Source organism: Chiroxiphia lanceolata, chromosome 3 (assembly GCF_009829145.1).
Source record: "Chiroxiphia lanceolata isolate bChiLan1 chromosome 3, bChiLan1.pri, whole genome shotgun sequence".
Lineage (NCBI taxonomy): Eukaryota > Metazoa > Chordata > Aves > Passeriformes > Pipridae > Chiroxiphia > Chiroxiphia lanceolata.
In genome coordinates, this window is record NC_045639.1 from 87,321,952 (window position 1) to 87,344,198 (window position 22,247).

At 36.9% G+C, this 22,247-nt stretch overlaps 1 protein-coding gene across 5 annotated transcripts in view; it reads right to left on the reverse strand.

Annotated features, from left to right (window-relative positions):
• COL19A1 (collagen type XIX alpha 1 chain) overlaps positions 1-22,247 on the reverse strand; it is a 190,602-nt gene that overhangs the window by 55,368 nt on the left and 112,987 nt on the right. For 4 of the 5 annotated variants that reach the window (XM_032683529.1, XM_032683526.1, XM_032683527.1 and 1 more), the window contains 2 exons: positions 10,702-10,755; positions 2,818-2,871 (listed from right to left, as the gene is read on the reverse strand). In XM_032683529.1, coding sequence (XP_032539420.1) covers positions 2,818-2,871; positions 10,702-10,755 — 108 coding nt within the window. The remainder of the gene's footprint in view (positions 1-2,817; positions 2,872-10,701; positions 10,756-22,247) is intronic. The other variant, XM_032683530.1, reaches the window with a different exon arrangement.

The window sequence follows — 22,247 nt, forward strand, 5'->3', positions numbered from 1 at the left end:
GGAATGTAACCTGCAGTACAGGACAGAACTAGTTTCTTGGCAAAAAAAAGAGAAAAAAAATGCATGTATTGAATACATGTAAAGCACCTTGTTTACGCTGAAAGCACAAAAGACATAACAAGAAGGAACATAAAAAGAGTCACATGCCTTGCAAGAACAGGCACAAAGCAGGAATGAGGGAAGAAAGGCTCCGGCACTGTCTCTCAACCCCTTAAGGATCAATGCTACTACTTATCCTTCATTAAAGAAAGATTGCTGATCTTGGTTTGCTGTTCATCACAATTTGCTGCTGTAATCAGCAATTGTATTTATAGTGCTCTCTTTCACTGTATACATGGATCAAGTACATTATGCTTTTAAAGACTTGTACTCCAGCCTCCTAGCACAATAAAGTGATTGATACTGAGTCAGAAGAACCTTGGTTGCAACAAATTATTTAATTACATCATGCAAAAACAACTACTTCTTGATATCATACAAAACTCAGAAGAACAGCAAATAATCTGCTAAGAAACAGAGAAATTAGAGAAAAAAAAGAGACATTATTAATTATGATGGGTCTTAAGAGTCATCACATTTCTTGGTAGAAGTTTCTCATGCTTCCTGAAAATACCAACACAAAGAAGCCAAATAACATCCTCAGGGGAAAAAAAAGGTATTAAGATATCTATAGCAACCAAAATGTAGTCACAATGTGAACACTTTTAAACACCAAACTGAAAGAAGACCTTATGAGATCCTTAAGAACATTCATGAAGTGATGGAAAATGCAAGATCATTTCCTGTGCTGTGAGGAATCTCAAAAATCTCAGGGTGTCACTCAAATATCATTTTACCAATGCAAATTACTGAGGCAATTATATACTGGAATTATATACTGGAAATTATATACTGGAATACAAAAAATTGTTTGGTGCCTCCAAGGTGCAGTGGACGAAATCAGCTCTTGACATACTATATAATAGTGTGGGGGTAGAAAGGGAAGTTACTGGTGCATACATCTGCATGAATCAATGGCAAAGCAGAGAAGCTGTCCTTGTCTTTGATGACTTTTTGTCTTGTCCTTGATGGAAACATCCTACTCCCATCATAAAATGTATAGGAACTAATATGTTTGCTGAAAAAGTTAGAGACTTATTTTGACTCTAGGAGGTTCCGAACACATAGTTACAGAGATTTTGCATATTTAGAACCTGTTGCTTGAATCAGAAAGCCATCTCCTCTTTCACCAGGAATCAAACAGCATTTCCTTGTTGAACAGTTAATTGCTTGTGACAGAGTCATTAAAGTCTTCAAACTAGACAGCTGAAGGAAGAAAAGTTGTTAAGGTGCACAGGATTTAAAAGACAATTAATTTATAGACACGTAGCAGCTGGTCTAACTTTTTTTCCAGAATATTGTTAATTAGGAAATATAAGCCACTTTACAAACACTTAGAGACTTACAGTGATAAGAAGAAATTTTTTTTTTTTTTTGAGACACTTGCTTATCAGTTCCAGAAGGACACCACTGCTTGTATTTCCTCTTGCAAAATTACCTTAAAGGTACTACCAGAATAAAAGAAATTCATAGTGCAGAGGTGGGGAATGAGTTACAATAGATATGGTATTGATAGAGGAAACAGGGCTGGTATCAGCAGAAGCTCTTTGGTGGAAAAAAATAACTGGTAAGAAAACTAAAGGTGTAAAATTAAAATATAGAAAACTTCAACACATACATTTGAAATGGCAAACCAAAACCAGAAACTAAGTCTCCAGGCACGAAAATGCCCCATGCTTAATTCCTAATGCATGTTTCTAAGGTGATACACTGATTTGAAATGAATTACATATCAGAAATAACAGAGAAATCACTTCAGTGATAAAAACAACTGAAAAGATATATTTGACATGAACTTAGCTCCAGAATATCTATTTGAGAAAAGATTTTAGTACTTGTCTAGAAATGTTGTATAGGAGAATACCCTGAATTCACCTGCTCTTCATAGTTATACATTCTTTACATACAATATTTAAAGAAATGAATGTCTTCCAGGCTTGATCTTCATGACTTAAGGTGTGCTACACACATTTAATTAGCCTTTATATTGAACTCATGTTGCTGTAGTAGTGTTTCATAAGTCTTTGAATTAAATAGAATTTTCTGATCAGATAAGTTAACTACTCTAGCATCAATTAAGCAAACTTCTATGATCTCTGAATTATGGTTTCTTACAACGGCAGACACTACAACTTTGAAATATCTGTAGTACATATTTCAAAGCTCTGTCATGTGGAACACCATCCTATCCAATTTTAACTTTTTTTTTTTCCTATTAAGTGGTTTTAGCTGCAGGTGGTTTTGTAATTAAGACTATTTTTATGAGTCTATAATACAAACATAAGGACAGTTCTCATGGATTGCTAGCAGATCTTTTCAAAATTATGCCTTGTCTTTCTATTTTACTCTTAGAATCATGACAGAGCAGGTCAAGAAAGTAATGTCAAGTACAACTTAGTGCAATTAGTTTTAGAAGTGGGGACCTGGTGCTTCCTGCTAACAGCTCCATGGTCCACTCACCTGCTTTTTGAGTTACACCAGTCAAAAAATCAGCGAGTAGAAGATGGATGGGAGGCAAGACAGCAAGACAAATGACACAGTAGGTACGTGACTGGAGTGTGGCCTGGGCTTGTAAAGGGATGCAGAAAGAGAACACAGAAGGAACTACCTTTTGGATTAATTTGGAATGTGGTTTGCAGGGATCAAAACTGTAGTCATTTCTACCTTAGATACTTCTTAGTCATAAAGCCACACAGACACTATATCAAATCTCCATACCTCATTATAATGTTTGTTCAATGAATCCAGAATTCCTTCTAGTCCAGAAGGACCCTATATGGAAAAATATGTATCAAAAGGTCATTTTAATTGAACTAAGTTTATGTTTGCATATCTTTATTCAAAGAGCAGTGAGGATGTAAAAGAGTTTATATTTTTGTTTGGTCATACAGTAAATTATTTTCTGTAACTTCATTATATCTTTTTATCAGGCATAGGGGAGGAGGAAAGTCAGTTTCTAAATCTCTGAATTTTGGAAACCAGCAACTTATTTTGAAGTGAATTGGTCTACCAGAGAAGGCAGTAGTGACATTCATATTGATTTTAATACAAATCCCTTCTGGTATGAGCAAGATCTTTGTTCTGCAGCATTTTAAAACTCTTTCCACTAAGTCGAAGAATAGGGTCTGATGTAGAAGCAGCTCCTAGTGTGAGTAAACAGGTAAATTTTTAACTTAAGAGTACAGAAAGTGAAATTGAGGAATGTCAGAATTCTCCAGAACACTAACTCCCTAGTTTCATTAGCCTTGCAAGTTTGCACTTAAATACAGATCTTTCATCAAGAAATTCAACAGTGAAAAAGGAACTTCCTACTCAAACACAGACTTAGGATGGAGAGATAAAAAAATATGCTTCCAAAAAAACATTTTTGGACATTAAACTCAACATTTTTTGGCATAGTCTGCCAAAAAACAGGCCATCAATGAGATTTTTGAGTTTTGTAGAAGAGAGCAGAACACTGACAGTTCAGTCAAGATCTTATGAATTAAAAGTCAATTAAATTTACAGATTAGCATAGTTACTCTCTTTGAGTTGAAATTTTCATATAATGCAATAAGAACTGCAGCCATGCACATGGCTGTAGGAAACATTTGACTTCAATAACAGGATTACAATATACTTAAGTAAGTCACTTTGATTGACCTGGATGTAACACAGACAAGGCACAAATGTAGCTCTCCTTCTCTGGGGCTTTTTATAATCACAGTTTACATTCTGCAGCTTTTGTGTTAGTGGGGACATTAGGAAGATTTGGAAGCCACATGAAACATCATAGGTGTCTCACTCCCTCTTTGTTCCCAACATCGGAAGAGATACAAGGCCATAAATTCTTCCATTCATGTTATTTTGAAGTGAATTGTCACTTCGATTTTATGTTAAAAATAAGATAAATATAGTCAAGATGTTTTCACTGAGATGCTCACTCCACTCTGATTTCTGAAGTTAATGGCAGAATTTTTGCTTTGATATCCATATTAAAGATGGCAATCCAGAATTGGGACTGCACCATGATGACATGCTCAGATGTCTCAACTGTAGTCCTGTGGTGTTGAATCCTTGAACGTAGTATCCTTGCAGGATTCTGCAATCCTGCAAGGAGTCAAAAGTAAGAACTTATTCTCCCTTTACATTTGCTACCACGTTCCATGTTGTTTCTTTTACATAAATGAAACTGCTTCTGCCACACAACCCAGGAAGAATTTTAAAGCTGTACCTGCCACCAACCTCAACATGTCAGATATTATTTGTACCTAAAATAATTCTTGACAAAATGAAAAGTCATTGTATGTCACAGTTTTGAAAACCAGACATAACCTCGAACATCCCGATCCCCGAACTGCCTCATGACTAAGACAGTCAAGGAGAACTTCAGGCATTTGGATTGTATTCCTGTCTATGCCACAGCTTTTGTGTTACCAGAGATAAACGACCTCTGGTTTTAGTATTTCTGTTTTCAAAAATTGACATAAATTTAATAATTTTATCTTTCCATCATTCTTTCTATAATAAAACTATAACACCATATTTAAACAAATGTACAACAGAAAATATTTTTATTCTAGACTTTTTTCCTAAACTGTAGTCTCTTTCTTTCCTTCCGCACTGCTCCACTCCTTTAATATAGTTGCACAATCCACTCTGAAGTCTCTACAGACAACCCCCCCCCCAAAACAGTAGCATTGGTTTGCAAGTGAAGAAGCAATCAAATTAACAGCAATTGAAAAATTATTGTACAAGCAGTTTCTAGCTTTCGCTTGAGAATTTTGCACATCTGCCACTTTGAAGCTCACTTCAGCAGGATTTCCTTTCTCTTTTTTACTATCAAGTTGTGTAATTGAGAGAAGCGAAGCGCACAGAGAGTACAGTTGTATGAATAAGAAAAGAACTGAAAAAGTGTCCTAATTGTTTTCTGAAATTACAAACAGGTTTCAGATGTTATTTCTATAGACAAGGCAGGAATAGAAACACTGGTGCTTAAAGGAAAATAGCTCCAAACTGTGAAGTTACAGGGGTTTACAATACATTTCCCTCCCTTTACTTTTATAGTTCATCTGCATTTCTGTATAGATGAAACTGCTGAAGAAGTCTACCCAGTCTCATAGTCCATGCAGTAAGATGTGTAACAAGTAAATTGCACCGGTTGCATCTCAAGAATAGGCCATTTTGGAGAACACAGTCTGCAAGTGACTCAGTGTAATCACTTTATCCTTTTATTTCACATTGGTGCCTGCCCCTTAAAATAAGATACTGTTTTTCTGATTACTATAATGCAAAACATCATGAAACTCATCAGTGCAGATGTGCAGTATTGTATAACTTTTCCAAGTTATTTCCAAGAGCAAATGGAAAGAATGATGAAGGCATGATGTCTGCCACAATATCATACATGAAATAAATTATATTTTGATATGGACATAAAAACTTAATGCATAGAAACAAGCAATATGACCAATCCTTGCCAGCCATTCCCATCCTACCATGTAAGCATTTCCAATACTCTTCTAAAAAGAAGCTGAAAGTCCAGGGAAACCATAAATGCTACTGACAATTTTCACTTACCATTGCTTTGATTTTCTGCTTATTGTAATAAAATGATAACATTCACTCCCTTTCAAAACATTGGTAGAGGAATGACAATATTTCCTGAGGCAGAGGAAATGAAATTTCCAAGGCGAACTGCTGGCTAGTTAAGATAACTAATTTTGTGGCAATGACATACGTATTGAATCACAAGACCAAAAGCATATGTAATTAAATGAAGAAATTCAAGTGAAATTTTCTACTGAATCACATGCAACACAAACAAAATGTGACTCTATTTTAATTTAAGACTTTAACACAAAGCTAATCTTCCAAGGAAAAATACTTGAGAAGGCAAAAGTTATGAAATTCAGCCCCTTGAAAAAGTATGATGAACTGAATGATGAGCTTCAAGGGCTAATAGCAATCATGAAATAAATCTATTAAATCTATTAGTTGAAAACAATAGCTTTGGACGTGTTGGTTTAAGAGAATGAATAATTGTGATTATAGTTCACTAGCCTGTGATTTAGCACACCCAAAATTTCTTTTCCACCTCTGCAACAGATAGCTTCGACAAGATGGCACCTAGCCAAAACAGGCAGTCCTCATGTTTGCTACCTTTAAAAACTAGTGCTGATAACACTTCACTTCTGCCAGACAACAACACTGGGCAGAAATCGTACTCAGACTCACCTCAAAGAATGGTGTTCTACTGTTGGAAGTCTGTAGCACAACTCTAGCTTAGCACTCTTTTTATTTTAAAAACAAGCTGATGTCCCACCAAAATGGGAGCTCTTGAGAAAGGGAATTCCTCCAGTCATAACAGTTCCAGTAGAGACAAAGAAAATTAGGGCAGAAAAGATAAAGCTAACCCTTAATGGGAAAACAAGTAAAACTCCTTTTTCTGTCCTCTCTCCCATCTATGTTAATAGAAATACCTGCTGATTCACTGAAAAGTAAAAATAAATAAATAAAACCCCAACCTCCCCAAAAAATCCAACTTCAAAACCTCCCACAACTGACCATAATATGTAAAACAGTGCCTAACATCAGGCAGCTATCTTCTAGGTAGAACAAACAGAAAAATAAATTATCTCCTCTTAATAAAACTCTACACAAAATGAGGTAGATAGTAATTCTACACCCCAAGACCAGAAAAGCACTTTGCCTAAATGACGACTCCAAAATTTGGCCTTTCCACCCCGAGGCTGAGAATGCATAAATACTAAGTTCAAATACATTCCACACGTTACTGTGCAGGTGACTGAGCACTGGAACAGATTGCTCAGAGACGTTGTGGAGTCTCCCTCACTGGAGACATGCAAGAACCATCTGGACTCAATCCTGTGCAAAATGCTCTAAGAACACTCTGCTCGAGCAGGGAGGTTGTGTCACATAACCCACAGTGGTCCCTTCAAATCCTATTCTGTGATTCTCTCATTTGCTTTTAAGCAGTGAGAAAAAAAAGAAAAGAAGTGTGGTAACTAGAGAGCCATTATACATAATTCAAAACAAGCTACAGTCTGCTGGGAACCCTTTCTGTGTTTATAAGTCCGGTAGTCTTTTTATTAGCAGCTATGGCAGAAGAGAGCAATCAGCGCAGTTCTGCAATCTGATCAAAATGCTGTACTTAAAACCTCACAGCATCCTATTATTATTTCTTTTTGTTTCGTAAAATCAGCATTTCGATTTCAGTGACGAGCCATGCTGAGCAGGATAACAGCACGTGAAAGAGACAGACTCTTTTTCAGAAGACTCTAGAAGAAAATGGAAGCAAGCAAATATATAAAATACATTTGAAGGGTACTGAGGTTTTGATTTCACAATCAGAATTTTCACAATGTTTCTGAGACTGAAGCGAACAGTATATTTAACAGAAGGTTTAAACTCCCATCTAGGCTCTTTCAAAGTGGAGAAAGGGCCAAAAAGCACTAGAGGGAGCTGCTGCTTAACTTAAACGGTCTGGATTTCTGACTTCAGCACAAATTGCTACCTGCTGGAGTGAGAGTTATGTGAGCACATATCTCAGCTCCCCTTTACCGAAATAACAGAACAGTACATCAGACAGCAAGGATGCATATCAGGAATTCTGAAAAGGAAGGGGAATAAAAGAACACTTTAAAAGTCTATAATATTTAATAGACTTTAAACAAATACTCAAAAGGGGAACAGACCTGGGTAGATTTACAAAAATATTTTTATAACTGATCAATAAAACTCCTCATTGACTCCTTGGCTTTTGTGAGCACAGGATTTGCTCCAAAGGGGAAAAAAATACATAAAAGAAAGGATAAGGGGACAATGACACAAAAGAAAGGATACCTGGAAGAAATTGCATAGGAAGTCCCATTTTAACTGAGTAGTTTAATTACCAGTTGCCAATCAATCTACGTTTCTGACACCAACACAGGTTTTTAACCAAAGATGTGCAGATGATGTAAAGGGACTAGAAATTCACTACAAGCACCAATTTTACTGAAAAAAAAAAAAATCCCCAGCAATTAGGTTAGGAAAAAAAAAAGAAAAAAAGATGAGATACTTAGAAAAGGTTAGAAAAGTCTTCAATTCTGCCACGTGACAAGTAGATTTTTGACTGTTAGAATGTGTCCTTATAATGCTGTCATGTGAAAGCACAGCATGTATGCTGACTGCAATTTTTGTAACTTTCAGTTTTCTTTAATTATACTACCAATCTTTTCCACACAAATCCCTATCTGCACACACTGTTATTAGGACTGTCCTTTAAAATAAATCCCCTGAGTATTGTATCCTGTCCACCAACTTCTTCCTGAAAGAGGCACAACTTTCCTTCTCACAGGTTTTCTTTTTTTTTTTTTTGTTTTGTTTTGTTTTGGTCATTACTAAGCACCTGGATGTTTTAATATCTAACTTAAATATTTAACATCATGGCATAAACTGATAAATAAATTGGGTAAATTTATTAATTTCAAGCACACAGTGTGTGTTTTAGCTACCCTGATAATTAATGACCGAATCTCCTTTTTCTCAAATACAAATTTCATATGCTTTTGAAGCATCAACCAAACCCCAAACTTGTTTATCCTGGAGAGTCTAATTTTCACATGTTCAGTCAATCTGTTAACCATTTTGTATCCTGTGTATGCCAAACTTATGACAACCAGCATCCTGCAGGTATGACAGTTCTGTTGCGCTTTGGAAAGGCCAAAGTAAAGGCACATCCATGTGCATGAAGAAGTTGCTTACTATTAGTAGAAAAGTGGTAAAGGGAAGCACAATATAGCACAATTGAATATGGTTTGAGCCTTCAAGAAGAGAGGTGGAATGATAGATTGTGTTGAAGGTTTTTTCGGTATGTACAAGCTGTGGCACTTCAAACATGGCAATACTGCCAATGCACATTAGTGGGCATTCCTGCTTTTAGAGTATGCCTTTTCTATGCTCTGTATTCTCAGTCTTGGAAGAAGAACAGAAGATGATGATATAGGTGTAACCAAAGCAAGGAGTGCATCAAGATAAGTTATACCAGAAACAAATACTTTAAACCAATATTTAGGCCATGACTGCTTGAGGAATGCTTTTCCGGTGCGTAGTACTAGGCTACAGTACTCATATGGAGTTCCTTGTATGGATGTTGCCATGCTGACAAAGCTGAGTTTTCTATTTGCTGTAAGAAAATCTGAAATATATCTCAGTTATAGGGGTGCAATTTAGCTTCCACTCAAGATTTCTAGTATATCTGTCAAGGATCATAAATCTTCACAAGCCTGACCTGCCAGCAAATCTATGATGGCAGAAATCTGTAATGGAGAAAAACCTTTTCACCAGCTCATGAAAAGCTAAGTAGATTAGGTCTAACATTGACCTCTGCTATGGTTTGCTTTTTTATCCTTTAAAGGTTATTTTTGGCATTTGTATTAAGAAAGATTCTGCATCACTCCTTTTCTCCTGTTTGGCCTCCTGCAGTCCGCAGGAACATTTCAGCATTCTGAAGTCCAAACTGTGCAAGAGACTAATTTTTATCTATGTAGTTTTATGCAGGATAAATGAATTTCATCATCAACTCCTCTTTCTGAACACATTTTGCAAGGAAAGAGTATTTATAAAATGTATGCACTTTTTGTTTTAGATGAGGCTGGATGAAACCTATTTTATTTTAGTCATTGCATCTCACACAGCAGTGCATTATTCTCTTCTCTAGAAATAAGATGAGGTTGAAGCGTATGAACCAAATGTTCAGATGCATAAACTACTAGCCTTTACCTATTTTAGGTAAATAGAAGAAGGAATTATGAAATCTTTGTTTTATATTAAGAATGTAAAGCAGCAGAAGTTTAATCCATGAACAGCTGTTTTGTATTTGTGTACAACAGCATTTTTACAATACAATATACAGGGAATTTTATTAATATGACCAAATCTTCCCCTAGCCAAGGAAAGCTGCATTTATTGAAGACTAGTATACATCCATGCATGACTTGAATTTTAAATCATTTATCTTTAAAAAAAAGTAAAAGAGAAAAATAAAATCCCAAACCTCTTAGATATGAGCTAAACCTTTAAGTTCTTCATATTGCAAATCCTTTAATAGAGCCATGTATTTCTTAATCTTTTTAATTCTTCAGTCAACTCATTTGAACTACAGCTGAGTGCTCATTCCAGCGCTGGGTATAATCCTTCCCACCATTCAAACAATTGGCACATGCTTCACACAGTCCTTCATCTTTCAAATTACCCCTCTGAGACAGAAATTATCCCTTCTTCTACAGAGCATCACACATTTGGCTAAGAAAATGAATGCACAATATTCATATTTAGCATATATGGCCAGTCTTTCTTTGAAAGGTCAATTTCTGCTTCCCCTGCTGAAGTTTGCATCTTATTCTTTTTCCTCCTGGGTAGTCCCTCATATTTGTGAACCCAGTCCTTTTATACTTGCTGTATCAAAAGGCTAGCAATAGTAGCTGTTTGATAGATAGAGCAGAGTACACATAGATCAATTATTTTCAATTATAGTTATATTCAGGAACCTGCTACAAAAATGCTAACAAAGTCTGAGGACAGAGTGAAAATTTCGCATTCCTCTCACTAGTTACTCACAGGAGGTCCTGGTGGCCCCGGTTTTCCTGGGAGACCTGGTTTGCCTCGTCTTCCCTAGAAACAAAAAATTAGAACAGACATTTATAAATATTGTGGCTAGGGACTGATCTGGAAGAAGAATTTTAAGAAAACATTTATTGCCCTGCTTACTATGAAAAAACCATAAAAATCAAAACCCGTCCAAAATGAATACTCTGTATCAGTCACTGCAACACTGCTTCTAGGATTGCTTTTAATAGTTATGACAAACTATTTGCATCCCTGTAACATCTACTGTCACATTTTAAAGCTTTGTCTCAAATGTGAGTACACATTGACAAGGATATTAACAAAACACCTTGATGAGGTGTAAAGAAATTATATTTTGTCTGAATACACCAGAGCTTGGAATGTTACACTGTGCTCCCGCAGTCTGACTTGCACAGTAAGTACATATGTGCAATATAACCTAATTAAGAAACACCCATATCCTTCTTCTCTGGGATGTGATAACAAGCACACAAGTCAGAGATTTATTTGCAAAAACAATTCACCTTCTTCGTGCAATTACTACCATCTGTGTATATGTAATGCACATGCAAATCATTTGCACTAAAACTTAAGGTCCATAAAAGTCTACTTAAGGGAGACTTTCCACTAAGATTCTAAAAAAACACATGCATATGTAACTACTATAATTTTTTAGTACGGAGCTTACTTGAACAACTGCTGTTTTCACATGTGCTTTTTTTTAGGAAGATCAACATAAAAATGGAAGTAATTTACAGGAATTTACATCTTTATTGCCAAGCCAAAATCTGATGCACATTTTTAGTAGCAACAGGTGAGAACAACTAATATCTAGGTGTGATAGCTAAGAAAAGAAAGAAACATTATATCCATTAAGAATAAATTTTTCCCTTGTATATGGCAAGTGTAAATTAATGTAAAGCTTTAGGAGGTTGTTCTGGTGAAAACTTGGCTTAAAAAGTGAAAAAATTAAAATGCTTGCTGACAGTTCACAATTTACACATAGGGGTATTTCTGTAAGCTGTGGTCCCTATTTCTAAGCCTGCTTCTGTATTTTATTAAATAATGATCTCGCACAAACTGCAGAAGTAATCTCAGGAACAGAAAGTAAAATCCAGTTTCACTTTTTCCAGGTGAGATCCCTGATCTGTAAGAAACCACTCTCATGCTCTGCCTTTCATTAATCTTGATGCTAAGGGGAACAAGATGATGACAGTAAGAGTGCAAATCTGTTGAAGGTGCCCCAAGAGAATGCTATGAGTGGTGGAGGAAACTTAGTGAAAAGAGATCAGAAGAAGAGGATGAAAATATATTGGAGTGTACTTACGCTGTAGTGCGCTGAATGTGACTATCATGACTATGAGAGTGTCTGCTCCCCCGTGTCTTTACTCAGTTGTGTAATTGTTTTATTGTTAGTATAATATGCCTTATTATAAGGTGTACAATTCCCTTCACTGTACCCCTGTTACCCTTTCTCCTATTGGTTCTATCTAAGCCCTTTCCTTATTCGTTCTACCCTGCTTCAGCAGTTCCCCCCAGAGACAGTTTCCCATTTGTTCATGTTTAAACAGTTCCACCCCTTGTTGCTGTGATTGGCCACTCCTTTAATACTCCTCCCAATCTCCACCCTTCTTTCCAGAAGGGTCCCTGCTCTCCCTTTATAAGCCAGCATCCATGTTTAATAAAAGTCCCTTTTGTGTCACAGTGTGACTGCATCCAGAGTGGTCCTTCTGGGTCTTGCACAAGGAGGGGTTACAGTTCTCCCCCTGTCAGAAAACCCTGTCTTTCTCACACCCTGCAGGTCACTAGGGTAACCTCTTGCCTAGAAGCCAGGGACTCTCCTGAGAGAGGTAGGAATTTGAAGCCCTTCAAGTTGAAGAATGAACAAATTGTGCCACGTAGCATGTACACTACCACCACGGTTTTATAAAGCTCCTCCGTCAGTCAGTGTGTTTTAAGGGCAGTGTGAAAAAAAAATGCCTCAGCATATTTGGAGTGCCAAATTCCTTGGTCTTAACTAGCTGAGACATACATTATGTGCTGAGCTGTTTAATCTCACCAGTACTTGCACATGCAGGGGTTTAACTGGGGCAGCTCAGGATAAATTTTTAGAACCAAAATACAGTAGTAGGTGCGTAAACTGGGATTATGGCTATACTGCCCTTATTATGCACCCCCAGCATGTCCTCTGCTGTGCTGGTAACACAGTCCATACAGCCCTGGGAAAAGCCAGAGATGGAAACTCATCTGGGCTAAGGATGGCCCACAAAAAAAGTGGAGTACTCTTTGACTTTGGTCAGTTGACTGATGCAGTTCACTGAGCAACTGAGGACCTTGTCTGGCCTGACAGAAGGCACAGTGCCAGGAAAGACACACATGCACAAGGAAAGGGGGCTGTAGTTAGCTAGATCTGTACTTTTGGGCTGATATCTAATACAGAAATACATTTGGAAACTAATATTCCCTGACTTTCTTTAAAAAAACTCACTAAACTTCCCTTAGAAAGTATGAAAAACAGATTGAGGGGTAACAATGTAAGGAATAAACAAAGATAAATTGCTCCTTACTTTTAAAATAGTCCCTCTGAGTTATAATGATCTACAGTGTTGACTTCTTGAAGCACCTTCCTTTTCCTGTTTGGACTTCTTTAAAGTATCCTGAGGATGACACTTAAAATCTCAGCAGTCTAAACAAAGTATCAAGGAAGTGTCAGGAAGAAGAAGACAGGGCTTTGACTGGCAGACACAACTGTGAACGAGGTGTTAATTACACAGGAAAACATGGAATATGTTGGGAAGGCAATTTTATCTCTGTTTACAAGATGAGCTAAAATTTGATTTATGACATAGCAAAGACAAAACTCAGTGAACTTTCTGAAAAATCAGATATAAAAAAAATAAAAATTGTGGGTAGTTATTTTTCACTGTCATTTTTTAATTAGTAGAACACCTACCCAATGAAATACAGAAGAAACACTTGCCCAACCTTTTATCTAATCATTATTAGACATTGTGCTATGTTCCATGTAAAGCAACCACACGGATCAGTATGAAGTATAAGCTTTTTCTAGAGTAATAGAAGTCCTTTTTTTTTTTTCCTCCAAGTACCTTTATAAACTGATATTTTAATTTTAACACGGAAATGCGTAACAGGCCACTACCTTCCATCAATGCCTTTCAGATAGATACACAGACTTTAGTGTTAGGAATACACAAAGCTCTACGTACTTGTCAGCATTCCTTCTCTATGAGTTCTCAGCATCAGCATGGGATAGATAGAATTTATACTACAGTAACAGTGTAAGTAGAGAAAATCAGTTTATATTTTTGTTCAGGATAATTAAAACAATTAGAAGAATGTTTTTGACAAGCCAAATATGATCTTGCCTTGAGCAGGCCATGAGCCAGGCTGTGAGTAAATATTTACAATTTGATTTTGAGTCATCCTTCTGGCAAGAAAGAAGTGAAAAACATCTCAGTGTCCTCTCCAGTTTGTAGAGCGGGCTTAGCAGAGAGCCACAGTTCCCATCTCCTGCTCGGCAGCAGGTCTTGGCAGCCCCATAAAAGCCGTACTTACTGCCATACTGTTGGACAAAACTTCAAAACTTCCAGGGCCACCACCCCCTGGGGTTTTACCATTTTCAACTGCAGGGGAAAAACCTGATTCAAACCACTACAACACTCCACCCCCTGCTTTTGCAAAATGTCAACATATCACAACAATTTGAAAAACTCTAATTAACATGCAATCTTCAATAAACTAAAATATAATCAAACCACTACAGGCTGATAGCCAGCACAGGAGGCCCAGTTATCTGATGCTACTGAGCATATCTGAAGAAGACCTAAACAGTTGCTGGTTATTTCCCTTGTGCTGCATATATTTTTGATGGCAATTAATGTGACAGGAAGTTTTCTACATGTTATCGATATTGTATCCTATCCCCTTGACTTATCAAGAGCCTGCCCCCAACTAATTTGGACAGTTGGCTACTTTCCTCTTTTCCATGGGACAGACTTCAGCTAAGATACACACACAAATCATGCAAATAACAACTGCTTGGTTAGGGGCAGACAAAGACAAAATACTACAAATAAAATAAATGAGAAATTTTGTGCTTCAGGAAACCCAGCTGAGTGCCCAGCTGAAGTACATGATCAGCTGCATTCTTTATTTCTCTCTTCCTTTGCCCCTTCTATGAATTGAAATTACTTGATGAGCTTTGCTTTACATAAGATGAAAAGCTGTTCAGAAGAGGAGATCTGTCCATCCTTCCATGGGCTTGTGCTCTGATTCTGACTGCTGGCCCTGGGAATTGCTGCAGGTCCAATGTACAGTGCAAGAATTCAAAGCCTATTTTGTAACTGCCTGCTGTATCATATTGCATACATCTATTTGCATATATCTAACTTTAGAAGAGTAAAATATCTAATCCTAGTGCTTAAAAAAAGGTATGAATTATTTAAGAATAAAATTGAGTAGAGTTGTGTAGGAATACCGACATTATTTATGGAATTAATAATTTAAAGAAGACCCATACTTGAATACGAAGGCAGAAGTTCTTAGAATAAGCCTGTGTGCATTTTCAAGGGAAACTGCTAATTAATGGTTCTTGAAACACATCACATTTCAAAACAGGAACTAGTTCTAGGGAATGTAGAAATCTGGGCTTTAAAGTCTTATCTACTACAGTTGTTATGCAAGATTAATGAGGCTTATGTAGTTCATTTGTCAAGGTAAACTAAGATTCTGTTGCATAATCCTCAAAACCAGACTGACAAAGGAACAGATAGAACCAAAACAGGAGGCAGGTGGAAAGTAAAGACCTCCATTTCAAAATGCCCAACCCAGAGTTGCCCCACCAATGCCTTGGCTGCCTAAACACAGCTGTGTGAGTGCGGCTTTCAGCTGGGCTGTTACTCCAGATGCCCAAAGTTGCCACTAAGCAGCCAGACAAGTCCTAGTGTCCACACTAATTCAGAGTACAGCAAAGAGGCTTTCCTTTGTCTCAGTCCTCTAAGCTTCACAGCTTCCCCCCTCTGTCTGGAATCCAGCGTGCCTGGCAGTTCACCTGAAGCTTGCAAAGCTGCAACCAGCTCTAACCCAGGGAAAACCCAGCCCAGACCAAAGCCGGTGACAGTGCCCTGCTCTGTTTTATGGTAAAAACCTTGGCAGACTGCCATTTTAGGGGAATGAAGGCAGATGTCATATGGCAGTATCAGTAAGAAAGTCAGCTCAAGAGCAAAGAGGAAACAGAAGATTAGAATTAATCACAAAAATCAGATCAATCACCCATCAAACCCAGTTGCCTAGCTGTGCACATCTAATGATCAGTTGTAGGATAGAAGAATGTTCTCCAGAATCCCAATCAACTATGACAGATCAGAAACTGAAAATTACAAATCTACAATAAATGCACAGTCTGAATACTGAGTCATTATTTGTATCTACACATTTAGCAAAAAAATTGGTAATTTTTCAAGAGGACTTTGACATTTAACCACCTGACTGTACAGCTCCAGATAAATAAGAATTTTGTCATTAGCTCTGGTAGTGTCACAACTGCATAACTATGGGAGGCTTTTTTAATCCTTAGAAATCTTGTAGTTTGGATACTCTCTTTCCTAAATTGGAAATCTATGTCACAGATAATAAAACCTTTTTAACTTCAATAGTACAGCGTTAGGACTTCAGTGTACAATTCCTTCTTCAATCCTATTAACTTTGGCCTCTAGGATGCATTATGGTATCCAGCATATTACAAATTAACCTCTGTGTTAATTGTTAAACCTGAATAAACTCACAGGAAATAAGGCCAGAAGGCAAGAAATTAAGGCATTTGCAGAAAACAAGTGCAAGTCTGTCCCTCATGTCCCACTAAAGCCTTTCACAGACACACAGCTCACAGAAGAATACAGAGAGCACACAGACCCTAATGCTCTGTTTTGGAAGAAAAGTCAGTGGGGAGCTCCTCACTAATGCAGAAGCATTCTTGCACTCAGTCTTCCAATTTTAGGAATGATTTCCAATATCTTTAATTTCTCAGTCGTGGTATTAATAAAATGCTAAAAGGGAAAGCCTAGCCACACTACATAATGCATTTAACAAACATAAAAAGAAAGTCCTCAAATAAGCCTAGCAGTGCTGAGAAGTCAAATGTCACAACCTATTTTGCCAACAAATCACTACAAAAAATCCATCACAATTTTTCAAATGTATCCACTGATGTTCAATTTAAATCCAAAATCATTTGCAGAAATAGTTTTCAACTACATTTAGATAGTTTATACCTTAATTTTTACTTTTGAGAAAAAAATTTCTTATTCTTTCATGTTTTTATTCCTTTTGCTGAAAGAATAAAAGAAATATTAATAATAGAGTATTTGGAAGAGAGTCTGAAAACTCTAAATGAGTTCTTAAAAGTTAATTAATTACTGCTATTCCATTAAAAGTTAGATTTTAATTTCTTCAATGGAATTTAACAAGGGAATTAAATTAAAAATAGAACTCTTCTAATTGATAAAGCTGTCTTTAGCATTCTAAATTACAATGGTTTCATAGTTTTTAAATGCCAAAGTGGGATTTTTTTTTCATTTTTTTTTTCTGTATCCTATTTTACTAGTTATGTACTTTAAGCTAGATATATTCTGGTAGAAAAACTGAAAATTATTTCCCTGTTTTACATTCAGCATTTTTGGACTATAAAATATCAGAGTGAAGGAACATACAGCACTCCAACTTAAAGATAAAATTAGATTAGAGCTTTGCATACTTAAAAACAACTTACATCAAAGTCAAGAAGGACTGAGAAGATAAAAAGAGATTCCAAAACTCTAGAGCTTTAGCTGTGAAGAAAATTGTTTGCAGTGTGCCAGGAGACTGACCTACTGTGCAGTAATTATCATTGCTCTGTAAAGCTTGTTTTACATTTGGTTAAGTACAACATTTACTCACTGAACTAGAAAACAAATTATGTCAAAGAAATATTTAAGTTCTATAAAGCAGAGAAATGTAATCTGAATTTAAATTAATTTTGATGTCACTCTAAATAATTACGTTAAAAAAATCTAGCAGCTCCCCATCCATTTATTTATTTAGGAAGATTTTCCACTATGTCATAATAATTTTATTCATGCTTGATTAGAAAAATTTGTAATCTCAAAGAATAAACTTTATTAGCATAAAACAAGTACTGTAATTCCACAAGATCTCTCCAAATTTGTAATTTTAGTGAAATCAGTGCTGAAACACTAGATATTACAACGGATTCTCAGTTTTATGAGGTATTTAATTTATTATTAAGATAATGCTAAAATAACTTCCTCTTAAGTGAAGCATTTGGTATTATAAACAAAACAATTGGAAATAAGGAAGTTCTTTCAAAAATATTTACTTCAAGACACCTGCAACATCCCAATGAATAGAGGATCAAGAATATAACAGGCTGTGAGATCATAGAAAGATTTGTAAATGCTTGAACTCAATTAATCACTGGAACAAGGGAAACCATCAAGATAGAGAATCAGTTTGTTTAAATACATATAAAATATTTTTAAAAAATCCTACTAATCCATAAAGAAGTTGTTGGCAGCTATGCTAAGAATAAGCTAGAGCTAATTAATTAAAAGTCACAGAATTGTTTGCGTTGGAGGGAACTCTTGAGAACATTTAGTATAATCCCTCTTCTCAGCAGGATCAGTTTTGAATATTTCCACAGGTGGACACTCCACAACCTCTCTGGGCAACCTGTATCAGTATTTGACCACTTTCACAATAAGAAAGTGCTTTCTTGTGTTTAGATGCAATTTTTTGGTTTTTAATTTGTACCTATTGCTTCTTGTCCTGTCACTGGCTACTACAGAGGAGAATCTGTCTCCCTCTTCTTTGTTCCCTCCCATCAGGTATTTATATACACTGATAAGATCCCCTGAGCCCTCTCAGTCTGAAGAGCCCCAGCTCTTCAAGCCAATGAAAGTTTACCCAGCCTATGAAAGTTGCTCCAGTTCCTTTAATGTGCTTTGTGGCCCTGTGCTAGACCCACTTAAGTGTGTCTACATCTTTCTTAACATGGTCTCACCAGTGCTGAGCAAATGGGAAGGATACCTCCCCACACCTGCTGGCAATACTCTTGAATGCAGCCCAGGATATTCTGGGCCTCTTTTTTTTTGGCCCTGAGGATGCACTGCTGGCTTATGGTCTGCTTATTGTCCAGAAGGTTCTTCTCTCTTTTTCCCAGAGAGTTTGTTTCCAGTGTGTACTGATATCTGGGGTTATCCCTCCCTAGATGCAGGATTTTGCATTTCCCCTTGTTGCACTTCATGTGAGTTCCCTTACCCCAGTTCTCTGCTACATTCTGCCTTATTGTCCAGGCTGTTAATGAGGATGTTGAACAGTACTGGCTCTGGTAGTAGCCCTGGGGTAGTAGTCACTACTAATGCATCTCCAACTGGACTTTGTGCCACTGATGATAAACCTCTGGACCTAGTTGTTGAGCTGGTTTTCAATCCACTTCACCATCCGCCCATCTAACCTGTACTTTGTCAGTTTGTCTATTAAGTTGACAAGATGAAATTATGGGAGACAATGTCAAAGGCTTTGCTAAACCTGAGGTCAACATCCAGTGCTCAGCTCTCATCCACCATGCTAGTCAAATCATAATAGAAAGTGAGGCATTTGGTCAAGCATAATTTCTCTTTCATAAATCCATGCAGACTATCCCAATCACTTTCTTGCCCTTCATGTCTATGGAAACGGTTTCCAGGAAGATTTCATCTCTCACATTCCCAGGGACTGAGGTGAAGGGTATTGGCCTTTAGTTCCCTGGACCTTTCTTTCTGAAGACATAAGTGATATTTGCTCTCTTCCAGTCTTCAGGAACCTCTCCCAGTCACCATGACCACTCAAAATAATCAAGAGAGGCCTTGCAAAGACATCAGACAGGTCCCTCTGCACTTGTGGATGCAATGTGTGAGGCCCCATGGACTTACAGAGCTGTGTCCTCCATTTGAAGCTGCCTGGGTACAAAAGTCTGAAAGCAAAGAGCTGTCAGCACTACCAAGTAGCATTTGGTCCTGTGCCTTGTGACCATCACCTCTAAGTACGTGTACACTGGACAAAGAAAGTTCGCTGACATCTTCTTTGTGCCCTTCTGCATGACCTGCTGTGCAACCTGCTGTACATTTACTGGTTATTTCTGCTATTGCTGCACAAACTGCTGTTACATAGTCCTTGTCCTGGCCTGGTATAAAAGGGTGCTTGACTGTCCCTACTCAGGGGTCAGCTGGAAAAAAGGCTGCAGGCACCCACTGGTCAGGGACAGCTGATGGACTTTGTCAGAAGCTGCTAGAGTTACCCTTACCTGGAAACAACAGATATCCTCAGTATCCTCATAAGTTTCCCAAATCTCAGAAAAAGTGCCCAGAATCTCAAGTTATCAAGACAACCTTAAGAAAGCCAAAACTCTGGTACAAACTGCTGTGTATTTTAGCTGCATGCTGGGCCTGATTCTTCTACAGGCTAACTGAGAATGAAAAATGTCCCTTTCTAGATTTCACAGTATAACTGCCTAACAAACAGGCAGCTATATTATAAAAATATTATTTTTATAAATACTAAAAAATAGTATTTATAAAAATGCATAAAGTTCAGGGAAAAATTCATGCTACAAAGATATCCAACTGAAATTAAGCATTAATTTTAAAAACATTTTGAATTTTATTTTGGAAATATAAATTTCATTGCATTTAACTTCACTGCATTTAACACAGTAAAGGCAGAATCTGGAAAACTCCATCCATTCTGTAAATTATAGGTAGTAGAAATTTTTAAGAAAGCAGGACATGACAAAATTATTTGAAGACTTCAGAAAATTCTTTACGTGGGGAGCTGATGGACCTTAGTTGAATTTTTTCAAAAATTAATGGAATGGTGATTTGATTATAGAGAAAAAACTCTAAATACCTCTTTAATATAAAACAGACGTAAATAAAAGAGTCCATTGGAGGCCAATGGAGGATTAGCTACATGACAAAGTGTAAAATAAAATATATATTTTGAAATATGTGATTGACAAGAAACACTGGAAGAAGGAAATCAGGGAGATTTGTGAAGTCTCTTGTCTTTCAACAGGAAACTGTACTTCTGTGAAAGATATACATAACTAAAAAGTGCAGGCATATTGAGCAAAATAATGAAGTTCTGCACAACATAGAGACAGGAAGATGGCGTAGTTGTCCACTGTGGTTTAAATTCCATGCAATGTTAGCTTAGCACCCAATCTTTCTATTATTTGTAGGTCAGTAATATCGACTAGGGACTTTTCTGAGTAACGTCAAGTTACCTTCTGTAACTCCTGATGCCATTCTGAGCACTTGTGTAATAGTATCAAGTTGCTGCAGCAGTAACATGCCTGAAGCCAACATGCTGGATGCTGAAAAACTACAGATGAACGTAGTGCCTGCCCACAGGATGGTCTAATGTTTCTTATAGAGGAATGAGGAAAAGCCAATGAGTAGCTGTTTCTGCTGGCTCACTTCTTTCAGTGACTAAAACTAAAACCTAAAGCTCTTACTGAGCAAGGTCTCATGTGTAACATAAACCACTTCACTAAAGATATAAAAACTAAAAAACTGTACAAAGTCACTAATGGTAGAGCGAGAGGAAATGCTGGCCTTCTGTAAGAACAGCAAATGTTTGAGGACTACTTGAGCCCACAGGCAAACACAACACTGGCTAACAGATGTGAATGAAAGTGGGTATTTTGGCCTTCCTATCTCATTTTGTATTGTCACTTACCTAAGTGACTAGCTCTAACATGAGTCTTCTGCATGTTTCTTCAATATCACCATTAACAGTTAATTCTCCTCAATTCCTTTTATCTTGCTTCAATGTGTATTGAGAGGTCTATAAGTTATACACCTAATGATTCTCCTCTCAGCTCCTTATTAATCTAAGGCCAATTTTTAAAGGAGTTGAGCACTTAGAAGTGTTCCTGATGTAAGTGGAAATTAAAATTTTGAATATAACAAGTACAGTATACATGGAAAGTTTTTTAAAAAAAAATCATGTTCTCAAAGTGTGGCATCCAAATTGAATAGATACATTTAGGTGTTTTTGAAGTGGCTTTAGTTGTCACTAGTATGCTACAGTTCAACTCTGCAAAATGGACACAAAATCACTTTTAGATCTGAACAATATGTTGAAGAAAAAATTATTAGCTAGTTACACAATCAATAATATGCTTTAATCTTCAGAAGACAGCCCACGACAAAAGCAATAACTTCACATAATGTGAAAGATTTGGAGGATCTGCTGGAAGTAGAACAGAGGAACATGACATCAATAATTGAATAAAAAGGAACATTTAATAGCCATTAGATGTGCACAGTCCTGTTTGTCATTAAACAGAGCAGAGATCTTGTTACAAATGGTATGTTATTGTGTAATTAAATGTATTGGAAATGTGAAAGCACATGGGAGTTGAATTAAGACTGCAAACAACGTTGTTAGTGCTTGGGCAGGAGTGGCCACCACGAAGG